Source organism: Chiloscyllium punctatum, chromosome 26 (genome assembly GCF_047496795.1).
Source record: "Chiloscyllium punctatum isolate Juve2018m chromosome 26, sChiPun1.3, whole genome shotgun sequence".
In the NCBI taxonomy this organism is placed as follows: domain Eukaryota; kingdom Metazoa; phylum Chordata; class Chondrichthyes; order Orectolobiformes; family Hemiscylliidae; genus Chiloscyllium; species Chiloscyllium punctatum.
In genome coordinates, this window is record NC_092764.1 from 21,554,819 (window position 1) to 21,570,922 (window position 16,104).

The window sequence follows — 16,104 nt, forward strand, 5'->3', positions numbered from 1 at the left end:
ATTTTATATGTTTGTAAAGTTAAAAAAATTTGCAAATAAATATATTTATGAGAAAAATTCCATTGTAATTCATGCAATATTTCACGATTTTGTTTTTTATAATAATATCTGTGGAAAAAAACCCAAAACTGAAGAAGAGAATAGCTGTATTAAAGGCATGAATCTCAATGAGATTTCAGATGATATAAATTACGGAGGCCGTAGTGTACAACATCACTGGAGACCTATTGAGATTGCAGAAGATTACAGTTTCAAAAATGATCTGGGCCTTTATTTATTTTGTTTGATTGCAGACATTAATTTGCTGACATGATGTATTTTTTGCTGCTGTTAATATCTACATTAGAAAATTGTGATAAATTCTCTCTAAGTTTATTGAAAAATAAATTACAGTTGCTCCTAGAAAAACAGAAAAACATCCTGATATTCCCTCTCTTCAAGCACTGTACAAAAGAAACCCTGATGTGAACGAAGCAATTCAGTTTATGAGTCCGTGAGGTATGTTGTCCTCTCTTAATTCTCCCTTCACTGTCCTCTTTTCTCTGTTCATTTCCGAGGTAAAAACAATGACTGCAGGTGCTGGAAACCAGAGTCTAGATTAGAGTGGTGCTGGAAAAGCACAGCAGTTCAGGCAACATCTCCTCGGATGCTGCCTGAACTGCTCTGTTCACTTCCTGTACATTCTGGACTTTTTGCTGGGTTAAAGGTACAAAGATGCTCTTCTCTATCCAAGACTTTGCATGACTGCCAATCTGTGAGCCTAACAAGTCAGCGAAGCAAAGCCATTTGATTTTAAGGTGTTCCTGGTGTATGGGATTGTGATTCTCGCATCCTTAAGCAGATGAGCTATCCAGAAAACTCAAGGAAAGCCTGAATGAAATTATTAACTACATGCAGTGTGGCAGTAATACAGTGCTATAATGCCACATGATGTATGTACAAAATGTTTTTTTTGATTTTCATTTTATTTAATAAATCTGTGAAATATTTGAAATTGTTTAAAATGCTGCAGGTCTTTGATCACTAACCAAAGTCAGTGGTATGATGCACAAAATTCTCTCCAAATACTTTACAGAGTCTCTCAATTTTACTTTTCTTAAACAGTACAATATAATGGGCTTGAACTTACTCCATGAGCACAATCATGAAGTTAGACTCGAAAACATATCCATTGTGCCATGTTTAGTTACATTCAGATTTCCTGTCAATCCTGTTGGAATGTGAAAATGGTTGAAAGAAAAATGTTGATTGCACCTCATAGGTCGGAACAGGCTCAAGGGACTGAATGGCCTACTTCGGTTCCTATGTTCTTAAATTCTTGCCATGTATGAAACTTAAAGTTTCAACTCATTTAAACATCATACATGCACATTAGACATGCATGCTTAGCAACCTGCAATCAGGGAAGCTTTTCCGTTTCAATGTGTGAGATACCATAAAAAAAGTATGCAAACAAAAAGGCAAAACATGATTCAGTCTCTGACTGTGTTTTCTTTTAGGTGCTCAAACAAATCTGATTAAACTTTAGAAGCATTGCACTTTTCTGCTGCAGCTCAGAAAATCCAGTCGTAATTTTGAAAGAGCTTCAGAGCAAGTGCAAATATGGGAAACTAATGTCAGAGACTACTTTATTCACTTGTGGGATGTGAGCTTCACTGGCTAGGGCTACCTGTGCTGCCTATCCCTAATTGGCCTATAAAAGGTGGTGATGAGCTACATTCTAGGAGATCATTGGGTTTAGGTATAGTGCTGTTAGGGAGGGAGTTCTAGGATAAAAATCAAAATAACTGTGGATGCTGTAAATCAGAAACAAAAACAGAAGTTGCTGGTAAAGCTCAGCAGGTTTGGAAGCTCCTGTGGAAAAAAATCAGAGTGACCGTTTCAGGCCTGGTTCTGATGAATGCTGCCAGACATACTGAGCTTTTCCAGCAATTTCTGTTATTGTTAGAGAGTTCTGGGATATTGACCCAGCAACATTAAAAACACAGTAATGTAGTTCCTATGAATATATGAAATAGGAACCAATGTAGATTATTCATCCCCTCAAGACTATTCTATATTTCAAAAGGATCATGGCTCTTCTGTTTGTGTTTCAGATTTCACATTCCCGCCTAGTACTGATAACCATTTCCTTTCCTAACTCGCACCTCTCCACTAAAAATATTCCTTACCTCCAACATCTTCTGAGGCAATCTGTTCCAAAGTTGCTCAACCTTCCTACTCATCTCTGTCCTGAAAGGGCGATCCCTAACTTGAAAACAGTGTCTCAGTCTTGGAAACACACTCACAAGAGGAAACATTCTTTCTACCTCTACCTTATCAAGACAGCTCAGGGTCTTGTACACCTCAATCAAGTTGCTCCTCACTTCTAAACTCCAGGAAACAATTCCAAACTGTTCAAACTTTCCTCATAGGACAATTAACTCATTCCAGGAATCAATATTGTAAACCTCTTCTGAACTACCTCCTAAGCATTTGCATCTTTCCTTAAATAAGAAGGCAGACCAAAACTGCACACAGCATTCAAGGTGTGTTTTTTTCCAATGCCCTGAAGCATAACATCCTCACTTCTTTGACATTGGGAAGGTCATGGATGAAGCTGCAGAAGTTGGCTAAGCCTAGGAAACTAACTTGAGGAATTCGTGCAGAGATGTCTTAGGCTGAAGTGATGAACTTCCAACAATCACAGCCGTGGTTCTTTGTGACTCCAGCCAGCCTTGAGATTTCCCCGTGATTCCCATTGACTCCAGTTGTGCTGGAGCTTCTTGATTCCATGCTTGGTTGAATATTGCCTTGATGTCAATGGCAGTTACTCTCATCTCCCCTTAAATTAAGGGCAGAGCCAGTTTAATGGATAGACATATGGTTCAGATTGAGAGTTTGAAAGACAGTTTTAATAATTTGAGTGCATTGGACTTCTGAGTATAACTATCTTACACCCAAAATTCTATGATCATGCTCGATTATGTGTCTCTCGGTTTTAATACAGAGGAAATTCAAGGTAAATAGTATATAAACATATTTGATATTTTTCCACACTTTTGACTTCTGTACGTATTAATGATATGAGGTGGCATGAAAACTATTGATCATTCTCTTTGCAACCACAGTATATAATAGCTCACAACATACATTGCTGTTTCACTTCCATATTAACTGACATTTGTGGTTTGGAGAAGTCCTGTTATAATTTGGTATATGTTTTTGCACAGGCTCAGTGTGGGATTACATTAATTTTGTTATTTTACAATATTTCCCGCTTGGGAGTGATGGTTTGAGGCAGCATACGTGCAGATGGTGTCTGAATCTGAGCAACAGGGTGCAGTTTATATTCTTCATTTCCTGAACCAGAAGCTGGTGATGGAAGTGGTGTCTCTGGTGATGCTGCAAGGAAGAAAAAATAATTTAGATTAAATGCCATTGTCAATCTGGAAACCTCCAAAATAGTAAACTTCTTGCGCAAGAAAACTTCCTGCATAGTCCAAAAAAAAGGTTCAAGTATTGAAAATCTTCAATTCCTTCTGATTGTATCACTTGCAATTCATTTAAAAAGATTTGCAATCACCTCTCGGTAATAACCATGGTCATCCCATCGAAGGGTGAATGCCATCAAGATTATTAACAATACCTTCCCTTAATTTTCAATAAAAGTTGACTGCAGAATTCAAAATAAGTATTAGTGCAATATTAAAGGAGCATTAGGTACTCTTCAAATTCGGACATTTTAAAAAGAGTAGTTTCTGTCAAACTCCAGTGAGGAAACTTACAGATCTGAACATGATGGATTGCTGAAGGCACACCCGTTGTAATCATTGCATGGCCACTTAACGGATTGTGAAGTAGACCAGAATGTCCAGAGTGTGGATACTGAGTTACTTCAGTTGTGGATCCTGTGACAAATAAAGATTATAAAGTGAACATTTTCTAAAAGAAAGAAGCTATAAAGTAGGCTTAGGTAACATAATGTGACAGAATACCAGTCCTGTTTGGTTGCTTTTTCATAATTCATCAGTCAGATGCTTTACTTTATTTTAAAATATTCACCCATGATGAGCTAAAGAAAAACAAATGATGCTTATAGCCCTGAATTTAGACACAGTATGTGAACTATTCGTATAGGATAGGAAAAGGACTTAGTAGGAGTTGTCCATTTAGCCCTTTGAGCCTATTCCAACATTCAGTAAGATCATATTCCATAGATTGTGATCACAACTCCATTTGACCGTCTGCTCCTCAAAGTCTTGGTTCCATTGTCTGTCGAAAGTTCAGCTCAGTCATAAATAAATTCAATGACTGTGGTCCACGTTTTTTAGGGAAAAACATTCCATTGACCATCTCAGGAAAATAAATTCTCCTCATCCCCATTTTAAGAGGTGTGGGAAAAGATCTGCCACCCTGCCTACACATAATAGGCCCACACAGAACATAGGAAAGCAAACTTGATCAAACTATACCAGAAACACGCAGAATGCCTCAGCAATGACCAAAAAGGCTGACAAGTGAAACCATACAGCACTCCTAGACAAGGAAATACACTTCCCCAATCTCACTAACAATACCAGTCAACACAGCTGTCCCGAAGCCCTGAGGGCAGTCTAATAACACAGCAATACCAAAGCCACACGAAGAACAGGTCAGACGGAGAGGCACCACCAATGACATCACTCCCAGGACAGGAACAATGGAAGCACCTTATTGTTTCAAAAGAGACATTCTCACCTACCTGCAAAGAGGACTGGAATCCCCTGACCCATTGATACTGCCAGGATGTTCTGGATTAGTGGTGCTGGAAGAGCACAGCAGTTCAGGCAGCATCCGAGGAGCAGTAAAATCGACGTTTCGGGCAAAAACCCTTCATCAGGAATACAGGCAGAGAGCCTGAAGGATGGAGAGATAATTGAGAGGAGGGTGGGGGTAGAGAGAAAGTAGCATAGAGTACAATAGGTGAGTGGGGGAAGGGATGAAGGTGATAGGTCAGGAAGGAGGGGGGAGTGGATAGGTGGAGAAGAAGATAGGCAGGTAGGACAAGTCATGGGGACAGTGCTGAGCTGGAAATTTGGAACTGGGGTGAGGTGGGGGGAGGGGAAATGAGGAAACTGTTGAAGTCCACATTGATGCCCTGAGGTTGAAGTGTTCCGAGGCGGAAGATGAGGCATTCTTCCTCCAGGCATCGGGTGGTGAGGGACCGGTGGTGAAAGAGGCCCAGGACCTCCATGTCCTTGGCAGAGTGGGAGGGGGAGTTGAAATGTTGGGCTATGGGGCAGTATGGTTGATTGGTGCGGGTGTCCATTGCTCACTATGCGGTCTCTTCTACACTGAGTAGACTGGACGCCTCTTAGCAGAGCGCTTTAGGGAACATCTCTGGGACACCCGCACCAATCAACCACACTGCCCTGTGGCCCAACATTTCAACTGCCCCTCACACTCAGCTGAGGACATGGAGGTCCTGGGCCTCCTTCACCACCGCTCCCTCACCACCCGATGCCTGGAGGAAGAACGCCTCATCTTCCGTCTTGGAACACTTCAAGTCCAGGACATCAATGTGGACTTCACCAGTTTCCTCAATTTCCCTTCCCCCACCTCACCCCAGTTCCAAACTTCCAGCTCAGCACTGTCCCCATGACCTGTCCTACCGGCCTATCTTCTTTTCCACCTGTGCACTCCATTCTCCTCTCTGACCTATCACCTTCATCCCCACCCCCACTCACCTATTGCACTCTATGCTACTTTCTCCCCACCCCCACCCTCCTCTCAATTATCTCTCCATCCTTCAGGCACTCTGCCTGTATTCCTGATGAAGGGCTTTTGCCTGAAATGTCGATTTTCCTGCTCCTCGGATGCTGCCTGAACTGCTGTGCTTTTCCAGCACCACTCTGCTCCAGAATCCCATTTGGCCCTTAAAGTCTGTTCCTCCATTCAATATGATCATGGCTAATCCAATACCCTGTTCCTGCTATCTTGTGAACATTTGGGAACCATCCTGTTGTTAGAGAAAAACAATTTGAGACCAGAACAGGGCCAACTGACATATCCTGTCAGTTAGACAACGCACCCATTCATGCAGACTTTGTTTTCAGCCAGCCAGCCAATTCTTTTTTCCATGCCAGTACGTTATCCCCTATAACATGCGCTGCTTTGCAGAATAACCTCCATGTGGTGCTTTGTAAATTTTCTTCTGCAAATCCAAGTACAGTTTATCAATAGGCTCCCCTTTGTAATAGTGCACATTTCTCCTACAAAGAACTCCAATAAAGTGATTAAACAATTTCACAAAAATCACTTGACCCTTTCTGATTAACTTTTTCTAAGTGCCCAACTATAGCCTCCTGAATGATTGGTTTGCCTAAGACAGACATCAGGGTAGACAAGCAGGAGGTGGGAAGAACCCAGCAAGCCAGGCAGCATCAGGAGGTGGAGAAGTCAATGTTACAGGTATAATACCTGAAATGTTGACTTTTCCACCTTCTGATGCTGCCTGGCTTGTTGTATTCTGGTAGCTTCCTGCTTGTCTACTTTGGACTCCAGCATCTGCAAATTTTTTTTTGTCTCTAACTATTGCAGACGTTAAGCTTATTTTTAGATTAGATTAGATTCCCTACAGCCCAACAAGTCCACACTGACCCTCTGAAAGTAACCCATCCAGACCCATTTCCCTCTGTCTAAAGCAGCTAACACAATTGGCAATTTAGACTGGCCAATCCACCTGACCTGCACATCTTTGGTCTGTGGCAGGAAACCGGAGCACCTGGAGGAAACACACGCAGACACAGGGAGAAGGTGCAAACTCCACACAGACAGTCACCTGAGGCGGGAATTGACCCCAGGTCCCTGGCGCTATGAGGCTGTTTCCTACCTTGCTCCCATCTTGAATAGCAGAGTTACATTTCTACTTTCCATTCTGAATCTCTAAGTTCTGGAAAATTAACACTAATGCATCTACTCCTCGTTAGCCACTTATTTTAAGACCTTAGGATGAATGTGATCAAGAATCTGTTCTCTCAGTACCACTTCTTTATTGATCGCAATTTCATCCAGTTCCTTTCTTCCTTCTCCCACCTGATGTACAGGTTTTACTTTGATTTTTTTTGTAACTTCTATGGTGAAGACCCTTCTTCATTTCATTTGCCATTTCCTTATAGATTACTACCAACTCCATATTATCACTCTCTGGAAGACCAACATTCAATTTATTTAATTAAAAGCAAAATACTGCAGATGCTAGAAATCTGAAACAAGCAGCAAATGCAGGACTAACTCAACAGGTCTGGCAGCATCTGTGGAGGGAGAAATTGAGTTAATGTTTTGAGTCCAGTATGCCTCTTTTTCAGAATTTATTTCATTGATTTGTTTCCCTTTTAGATATCTGTGTAAACTCCAACTATCTGTTTTCACATTCATAGCTAGCTTCTTACACACTCATTTCTTTCTCCCAATTAACCTTTTGGTTATTTTCTTCCATTCTTTATTTTCTGACCAATCATCTGACCTGCCTCTCGTCTTTGATGCATTTATTCACTTTTCCCTAAATTTGACACTTCGCTTAGCTTCTTTAGTTAAACATAGATGATGAGATGTCCCTTTGGAATTTTACTTCATAATAGGAATTTACTTATTCAGAGTATTCTAAAATATTCCTTTTACAGTCAGCCACTGCTTCTCCACATAGAACATAGAACATAGAACATAGAACATAGAACATTACAGCGCAGTACAGGCCCTTCGGCCCTCGATGTTGCGCCGATCAAAGCACCCCTAACCTACACTAAGCCACTATCCTGCATATACCTATCCAATGCCCGCTTAAATACCCATAAAGAGGGAGAGTCCACTACTGCTACTGGCAGGGCATTCCATGAACTTACGACTCGCTGAGTGAAGAACCTACCCCTAACATCAGTCCTATATCTACCCCCCCTTAATTTAAAGCTATGCCCCCTTGTAATAGCTGACTCCATACGTGGAAAAAGGTTCTCACTGTCAACCCGATCTAACCCCCTAATCATCTTGTACACCTCTATCAAATCACCCCAAACCTTCTTTTCTCCAATGAAAACAACCCCAAGTGCCTCAGCCTTTCCTCATAGGATTTTCCTACCATACCAGGCAACATCCTGGTAAACTTCCTCTGCACCCGTTCCAGTGCCTCCACATCCTTCCTATAGTATGGCGACCAAAACTGCACACAATATTCCAGATGCGGCCGCACCAGAGTCTTATACAACTGCAGCATGACCTCAGGACTCCGGAACTCAATTCCTCTACCAATAAAAGCCAGTACGCCATATGCCTTCTTCACTGCACTATTTACCTGGGTGGCAACTTTCAGAGATCTGTGTACATGGACACCAAGATCCCTCTGCTCTTCCACACTACCAAGTAGTCTACCATTAGCCCAGTAATCCATCTTTTTATTACTCTTACCAAAGTGAATCACCTCACACTTAGCTACATTGAACTCCATTTGCCACCTTTCTGCCCAGCTCTGCAGCTTCTCTATATCCCGCTGTAACCTGCCATATCCTTCCTCACTGTCTACAACTCCTCCGACTTTCGTATCATCCGCAAACTTGCTCACCCAACCTTCTAACCCTTCCTCCAGGTCATTTATAAAAATGACAAACAGCAATGGTCCCAAAACAGATCCTTGCGGAACACCGCTAGTGACGGCACTCCAAGATGAACCTTTGCCATCAACTACTACCCTCTGTCTTCTTCCAGAGAGCCAATTCCTAATCCAAACCTCCAACTCACCTTCAATGCCATATCTCTGTATTTTCTGCAGTAGCCTACCATGGGGGACCTTATCAAACGCCTTACTAAAATCCATATATACCACATCTACCGCTTTCCCCTCATCTACCTCCTTAGTCACCTTCTCAAAGAATTCAATAAGGTTTGTGAGGCACGACCTGCCCTTCACAAAACCATGCTGACTATCCTTGATCACATCACTCTTATCCAGATGTGCATAAATCCTATCCCTTACAATTCTCTCTAAGACTTTGCCCACAACAGAAGTGAGACTCACTGGCCTATAGTTACTAGGATTATCCCTACTCCCCTTCTTGAACAAGGGAACCACGTTTGCTAGCCTCCAGTCCTCTGGCACTACTCCTGTCGACAAAGAGGACACAAAAATCAAGGCCAATGGCTCTGCAATCTCCTCCCTTGCTTCCCAGAGAATCCTAGGATAAATGCCATCAGGCCCAGGGGACTTATCTATTTTCACCCTTGCCAGAATTTCCAACACCTCTTCTCTACATATCTCAAAGCCATCCATTCTACTTATTCGTGCCTCAGTATTCATATCGACAACAATGTCCTGTTCCTGAGTGAATACTGACGAAAAGTATTCATTCAGCGCCTCCCCAATCTCTTCAGCCTCTACACGCAACTTCCCATTACTATCCTTGATTGGACCTATTCCTTCCCTAGTCATTCTTTTATTCCTAACATACCTATAGAAAGCCTTAGGGTTTTCCCTAATCCTACCAACTAAGGACCTTTCATGTCCCCTCCTTGCTGCTCTTAGCTCTCTCTTCAGGTCCTTCCGGGCTACCTTATAACTCTCAATATCCGTTGCTTAGCCAGTATCCCAGTTCAATTTAGCTAGTTCAGCTTTCAACACGACACAGTTACCCTTATTTAAGTTTAAAACATTAGTCTTAGACTCAGGCTTCTCCATTTACTGTGTGTAAATTTCAGTCATGTTGTGGTGCTAGCTGCCTAGATGTGCCCGTGTGCTGAGGTAATTTTAACCCCCTGTCATTAAACAATATTGAAACTAATATAGTCTGCTCTCTTAAAAAATATAATACTGCAGAAGCTGGAAATCTGAAGTAAAAACTGAAAATGCTGCTGACACTCAGCAGGGCTGGCAGGATCTGTGGAGATGATAACAAAATAGTAGGATGGGGGAATTTGACCCTTCTTCAAAACTTCTGAAAGTTTCCAACATTTTCTGTTTTTGTAACCTGCTCCCTGGCTGGTTCTAACCCGTACTACTCAAAGTAGTATTCTGTGAACTCTTCACCAAAACTACCATAGGCAATTTGATTTTTCCAGGTACGTATATTAAAATGATCTCCAATTATTGCCATTTCTTTATCATAAGCACCCAATATCTTTTCTTGTGTACTTTGTCCTACATTGTAGTTAATGTTAGAGGGACTGTAGATCTCTTCCACAAGTGACTTCTTCTTCCAACTATTCTATAGCTTTACCCAAACCATTTTGACAACCTGACTCCTGAAGGAAACTCATCTCAAATTATTGTACCAATGCCATCTTTCATTAAGGGTTCTACACCTCCACTTTTTCCCAGCTTGCTATCCCTCTTGAATGTTCTCTAACCTTAATATTCAGGGCCCAATCCTTATCATTCTGCAGCTCCACCTCTGTAATAGCTGTCAGATCATAATTATTTACATCAATATACACTATCAATTTGTTTATTTTGTCATGCATTCTATGCACACTCAGGTAGAGTCTTTAGTTTTTTTGTGTTATCTTTATTCTTTATTGTTAGTAATTTCTAGTATTCCTTTTATCTCTGTCCCTTCTTGCAAGACTGTGACATCCATTTCTCATGCTACTATTTTATTCTCCTGCTTCAATCTTACTCATCAATTTGTTAAATGTGCTGAAGCTGGACCCCTCACCTTCCTCATTTAAGTTTAAAACTTGCCCTCTATTCCCAGTAATCTTTCTCATTAGCACAATAGTCCTAGCACAATTCAGGTGTAGATGCCAGTGACCTGAGAATTGGAATCCACTATTTCCACGGCAGTCTTTGAGCCATGCATTAATGTCTTTAATCTTACTTGCCTGATATTAATTAGTTAGTGATCCAGAGGTTATTACCTTTAAGATTCTGCTTTTTAACTTAGTGCCTAATTTCTCACAGTCCATCAGCAAATCTCTTTCCTAATCCAGCTTTCAAGCAGTTAAAATGCCTTTACCTTTGAAAAGCCATACCACATTGCAGTCTATTACTCAAAATAACATGGGGGCAGCAGATGAATCAGAATCAAAATCCCTTAAATGGCTGAGAAAGTTCACTCACTGGAGCGAATATTTGGAGAAATATTACCCCATAAGCAAAATGGAAGGAAATGTGGAGCTGCTTCACCAATCACATGTTCCTTCTCTCCTGCACTTGTTGCTGATTGGCTTGCTAAACTTAATAAGCGTAGATATTTACAGTGCAGAAGGAAGCCATTTCACTCACTGGCCCAATGAGCTCATCATGTAAGCCTATCAGCAACAAAGGCAGGAGCGAAGCAACCTGTTACTGGAGGAGTAAAGAGCAGTTAGGTTCAGAATCACATCATTGAGGGAGTTGCTGGGGAATGTCTGTACAAGAGTTGGGCACTGGTGGCTGAGACCAGGGATTGAGGGTCTAAGACCTGAAACTAAAATTCAAGGTAGGGTTTGATCGGCCTGGTTTGAAATGAGAAAAGGCTTTAATTTTATCAGTTGAGACAAGATTTATATCTAAGTCTCAGAAGTGAACAGTTTAACCTCTCAAGGCATCCACATATCACAATCTACCTATTATGTTAAAGTTTTTATTCATGGGCCCAACTTTCTATTTTCACAAATTTTTATTGAATTTTTTTTCATCAACACTTAACATAGGAACAGCTTATAATTAATTGTACGGTAATGGAAATTCCTTATACTGTATAAACAGATTGTTTCACCATGAGTTACACAAATTAGGTGACACAGTAGCTTAGTCTTATTAACAGTCTGTAACTAAAAATAAAACCAGCTTCTCACCTCCCAGCAGCATTTCCTGCAAAAGATTATCAATTTTTGCCACTCCGAAGAGTCTGGCAAACTGAATTTGTTCAATCATCTGCCATGTGATGCTCTGCAGTGATGGAAGAAGTAGGAGAATATCACCGAATCGTCCACGGGAGTCATACTGACGATCATTGATATAATCCTCCAGGTTGACCTGCACTTGGAATCGCATGTTTTTGATTTTTGCTGAATCACTAACACCCCTGCAGTCTGTGATACAAAGGTTACAGGAAATTAACACTTAGGTATAAAACACTACACTTTAGAGGCATTTGTACTTTTTGATGAAAAATGGATAAATACAAGCAATTTAAGGTTAGATAAGGGTGATAATTAAAGATGAGAAAACAAACAATTGTCTCACTAAGTTCTTCTCTCTAGTAGACTGTTACTCCTACTTTAACATCCAGGCAATCACATAAGCATCGTTGATTGTTGTAAAAACCCATCTAGTTCACTAATGTCTTTTAGTGAAGGAAATCTGCCTTCCTTACCTGGTCTAACCAATACATGACTCCAGACCTACAGCAATGTGGGTGACTGTTAACTGCCCTCTGGGTAATTTGGGATGGAAAATATTCATTTAGAGTATTGTGAGAAGTTTTCGGTCCTGTATCAAAGGAAGGATGTGCTGGCCTTGGAGGGGGTCCAGAGGAAGTTCACAAAAGTGATCCTGGGGATGAAGGACTTGTCATATGAGGAGCGTTTGAGGTCTCTGGATCTGTACTCAATAGAATTTAGAAGGATGAGGCGGAAACTTACAGAATACTGAGAGGCCTGGTTAGAGTGGATGTAGACAAGATATTTCCATTACTAGGAGAGATTAGAACCCATGGATACAGTCTCAAAGTTAAGGGATGATCCTTTAGAACTGAGGTGAGGAGGAATTTCTGCAGCTGGAAGGTGGTTAATCTGTAGAAATCATTGCTGCAAAGAGCTGTGGAAACAAGGTCATTGAGTGTATTTAAGACAGAGATAGACTGTTCTTGATTGGTAAGAGGATCAAAGGTGAAGGCAGGCAAATGGGTTTGAGAAACATATCAGCCACGCTTGAATGACAGAGCAGACTCAATCGGCTGAATAGCCTAATGCAGCTCCTATATTGTATGGTCTTATATTTCAGTACATGACCACCATGTTAAATTTTCTTCATATAAAAACTGATCTGAAAAATCAGATTTCATTCTGTGTGTGAGAAGAGTCATGCCAGACTTGAAAGGTTAACTCTGTTTCTCTCTCTACAGATGCTGCCAGACCTAATATGTTTTCCAGCATGTTCTAGGGTTTGATTTTGTCCAGGAGTCTGGGATCATAATAAGTATTGAGCTATGTTGGTACCTAAACATAGTTTAATCAACAAAGACACTTACCTGGATCAAAAAATACCACAGCTTTGAGGCAAGCAAATTCATTCTCATCTATCTGGAGGTCATGTAATGGTTTCACCAGTTCATCCAGAATCCTGTTTGCAACACGCATAATCTCTAACTCTGGGCAATGCCTGGGAATGATGTAATCATTTCCTGTAGAAAAGGGTGGATTTTATTAGCAATGTACCTTCAATTCACAAAGCTAATATAACTGAACATCTTTAAACATATCTGAAAATTATTTAAAAACAGTCAACATATAGATTATATTTATAAATGCAAATAGTCTAGTTTGCATCAAACTTAACAATCTATCCAATGTATGGAAAAAGTTAAGAAGTGTTGTTAATCATGAATGAGAATGTTAGAGGAGCATGCAGGGAGGGCCAAGAGCAGCATTGACAAACCATTGTTTTTTTAACAATGATGTGTACTAATAGTGACTGTGTTACAGTTGCTCTTGAAGTTTATAATCTTCTGCATGGAGCAATATAAACAACAATACTTTTCATAAAATATACATATTGCAGATATTTTTAAAATGTTCTCTATTTGGTGGGACCGTGGTAATGTCACAAGAGTAATAACCAAGAGCTCAACCTAACGAGTAGGTTAAATCCCATCATGGCAGACGGTGAACTTTGAAATCGTTGAAATTTGGAATTAAAATCTCACCTAATGGTGATCTTGTGACCTTTATTGACTGTCAGAAAATCCCATGGGTTTCAATAATATAATTCAGGGAAGGAGATCTGCCATCCTTACCTGGCCTGGCCTACATGTGACTCCAGACTCACTACAATATAATTGACTCTTAAATGCTCTCTGAAATGGTGGAGTTTTAACAAAATACCAGAAGTCTAAAGCAAGTAGTGAAACCAGATGAATCACCTGGCAGTGACTGAGGCACCAGAAATGAGAACAACAAACCCAGCCCCAACGATATTGCATTGTCTTCCTTACCAACAACTTGGGCTTGGACCAAAACCTTTCCACAGACTGATCAAGAAACAGCCCAACTCAGTCATGGTCAGTGAATCATAACTTACAATGTCCCAGATACCACCATCACCGAGCTTTGGAATGTCCTGATCAACTGGCATATCTGACCCAGCAGAGATAGCAGCACAGTAACATGCAGTCAGCAGAAAGTTTCCCCAGGCAACCTCGACATTCACTCCAGATCCCATGAGGTATCATGGCATCCAGTCAAACATGGGAAGGAAACCTCCCTGTTGATTATAACCTACTACATCCCCTCAGTATATGGATCAGTGCTCCTCCATGCTGAAAAACACTTGAAAGTAACACTGAGAATGGTAAGGGCACAGAATAATCCTGGCTGAAGGATTTCAACATCCATCACCAGGAGTGGTCATATGCATCACCATTGACAGGACTATTTGTGTGCCAAGCAGCAGAAGCAAACCATAGCTTATTACAACGAACAAACCGTTAAAGTTTACAAAGGTTCATGGCCAGCTGAGCCTTCCTCAAAGTGGACTTTCACATTAGAGTGTTAGAAAAGAACTGTGGAAAAATTTCACAAGCTACTTAGAGAATGGAACGATGCTTATACTTCTAAGAAGGAGTTGTGCTTTCTCTGAATAGGATGTGGTGTAAAGTTGTGCCCTAACAAAACTTTGTCCTCTCAAACTCTCTAAAAACAAAATGAAGAACTATGCTTGTACCAACACATGATGCCTTTCTAAATGAACAACCTATTGCCTCTATGTGGTCTGTATCCCTCTATTCCCTGCCTATTCATATATTTGTCAAGACTCCTCTTAAACTGTTGATAATGTATCTGCCTTCACAACCTCTTCTGGCAGTGCATTTAAGGGATTTACCTCGTACTGTGTAAAAAAAACCTGCCTCTCACATCTCGTTTAAATATTCCCCCTTTTACCTGAAACCTATTCCCCCCCCAATAATTAAAAAATACTCTTGACTGTCCATTCTATCCATTCCATAATTGTGTAAACTTCTGTCAGATTGTTCCTCAGCTTCTGATGTTCAAATGAAACAAACCAAGTTTGTCCAATGTATCCTCAAAGCTAATACACTTATGATAGTGTAAACTTCAGAGCTTTAATAATTTTTCACAGATTGAAAGAATGAATAAAGATAAACTGTTACACACAAAAGGATCAGCAATAATTTTAGCTGGAATAAACCAAACTTTTCATTAACTGATACCTCTTGGACAGGATTGTGCCTATTGATCAAATATTCTGGTTGAATCAGATGTCCATATAATCAATGTAAGACAACTATAAGGCACAGAAAAGTAATGCATGGTCTATATACATCACTGTTATACTTTATTTACAGCATTATCACAAATAATAATGCAACTTTGCCTTAAATAAAACTTATTGACAGAGAGCCTTTTCACTCGCATCCTGATCTGACTACTTGGATACTAAGGAGGTCACAATACTACAGTAGACCTGTGGTATTTAAGGAATATAATTTTTACCTGCTTATTGAGAGTGCCAATTTATAAGGTGTCGGTTAAAATAAAGTTTACTGTATTAGGGGACAAGGACAAACTTATACAGGGGATTGAAAGTAATTAGCCATGTCTGGGAGAAGAGGGAGTCAAAGCTACAGCAACAAAATGGTTCTATCAGTTGCTTTATGAATGGCTGCCTCATGCCACAAGGACAACTAATTGCTCTGCAGAATAACTTTAAGGAGTTAATTACAGGAGAGCTGTCATTTCAGAGAGTTAAGGCCAAATGTAACAAGAAACATTCCTTGATAAGAAGGCAAGCTGCAGACTTGATGGTTTCACAGGAGGAGTCAATAATTTGGATGAAACAATCTGAAGAATCATTAATAATATCACAACATAGACCTGAAGGACAACTATATGATATAAGAATCCAACACCAGAACTCTCCTTCAGCCGAACTTC

The 16,104-nt window shown here is 40.5% G+C and overlaps 1 protein-coding gene across 2 annotated transcripts in view; it reads right to left on the reverse strand.

The window, feature by feature from the left end:
- Positions 1 to 268: 268 nt before the first annotated feature.
- The window catches only part of LOC140496319 (hepatocyte nuclear factor 4-beta-like), a 76,894-nt gene continuing 61,058 nt past the window's right edge, over positions 269 to 16,104 (reverse strand). For both annotated transcript variants that reach the window (XM_072595928.1, XM_072595929.1), the window contains exons 7-10: positions 13,182 to 13,334; positions 11,785 to 12,021; positions 3,768 to 3,890; positions 269 to 3,384 (exon numbers count right to left, since the gene is read on the reverse strand). In XM_072595928.1, coding sequence (XP_072452029.1) covers positions 3,245 to 3,384; positions 3,768 to 3,890; positions 11,785 to 12,021; positions 13,182 to 13,334 — 653 coding nt within the window. In that variant the 3' untranslated portion in view covers positions 269 to 3,244. The remainder of the gene's footprint in view (positions 3,385 to 3,767; positions 3,891 to 11,784; positions 12,022 to 13,181; positions 13,335 to 16,104) is intronic.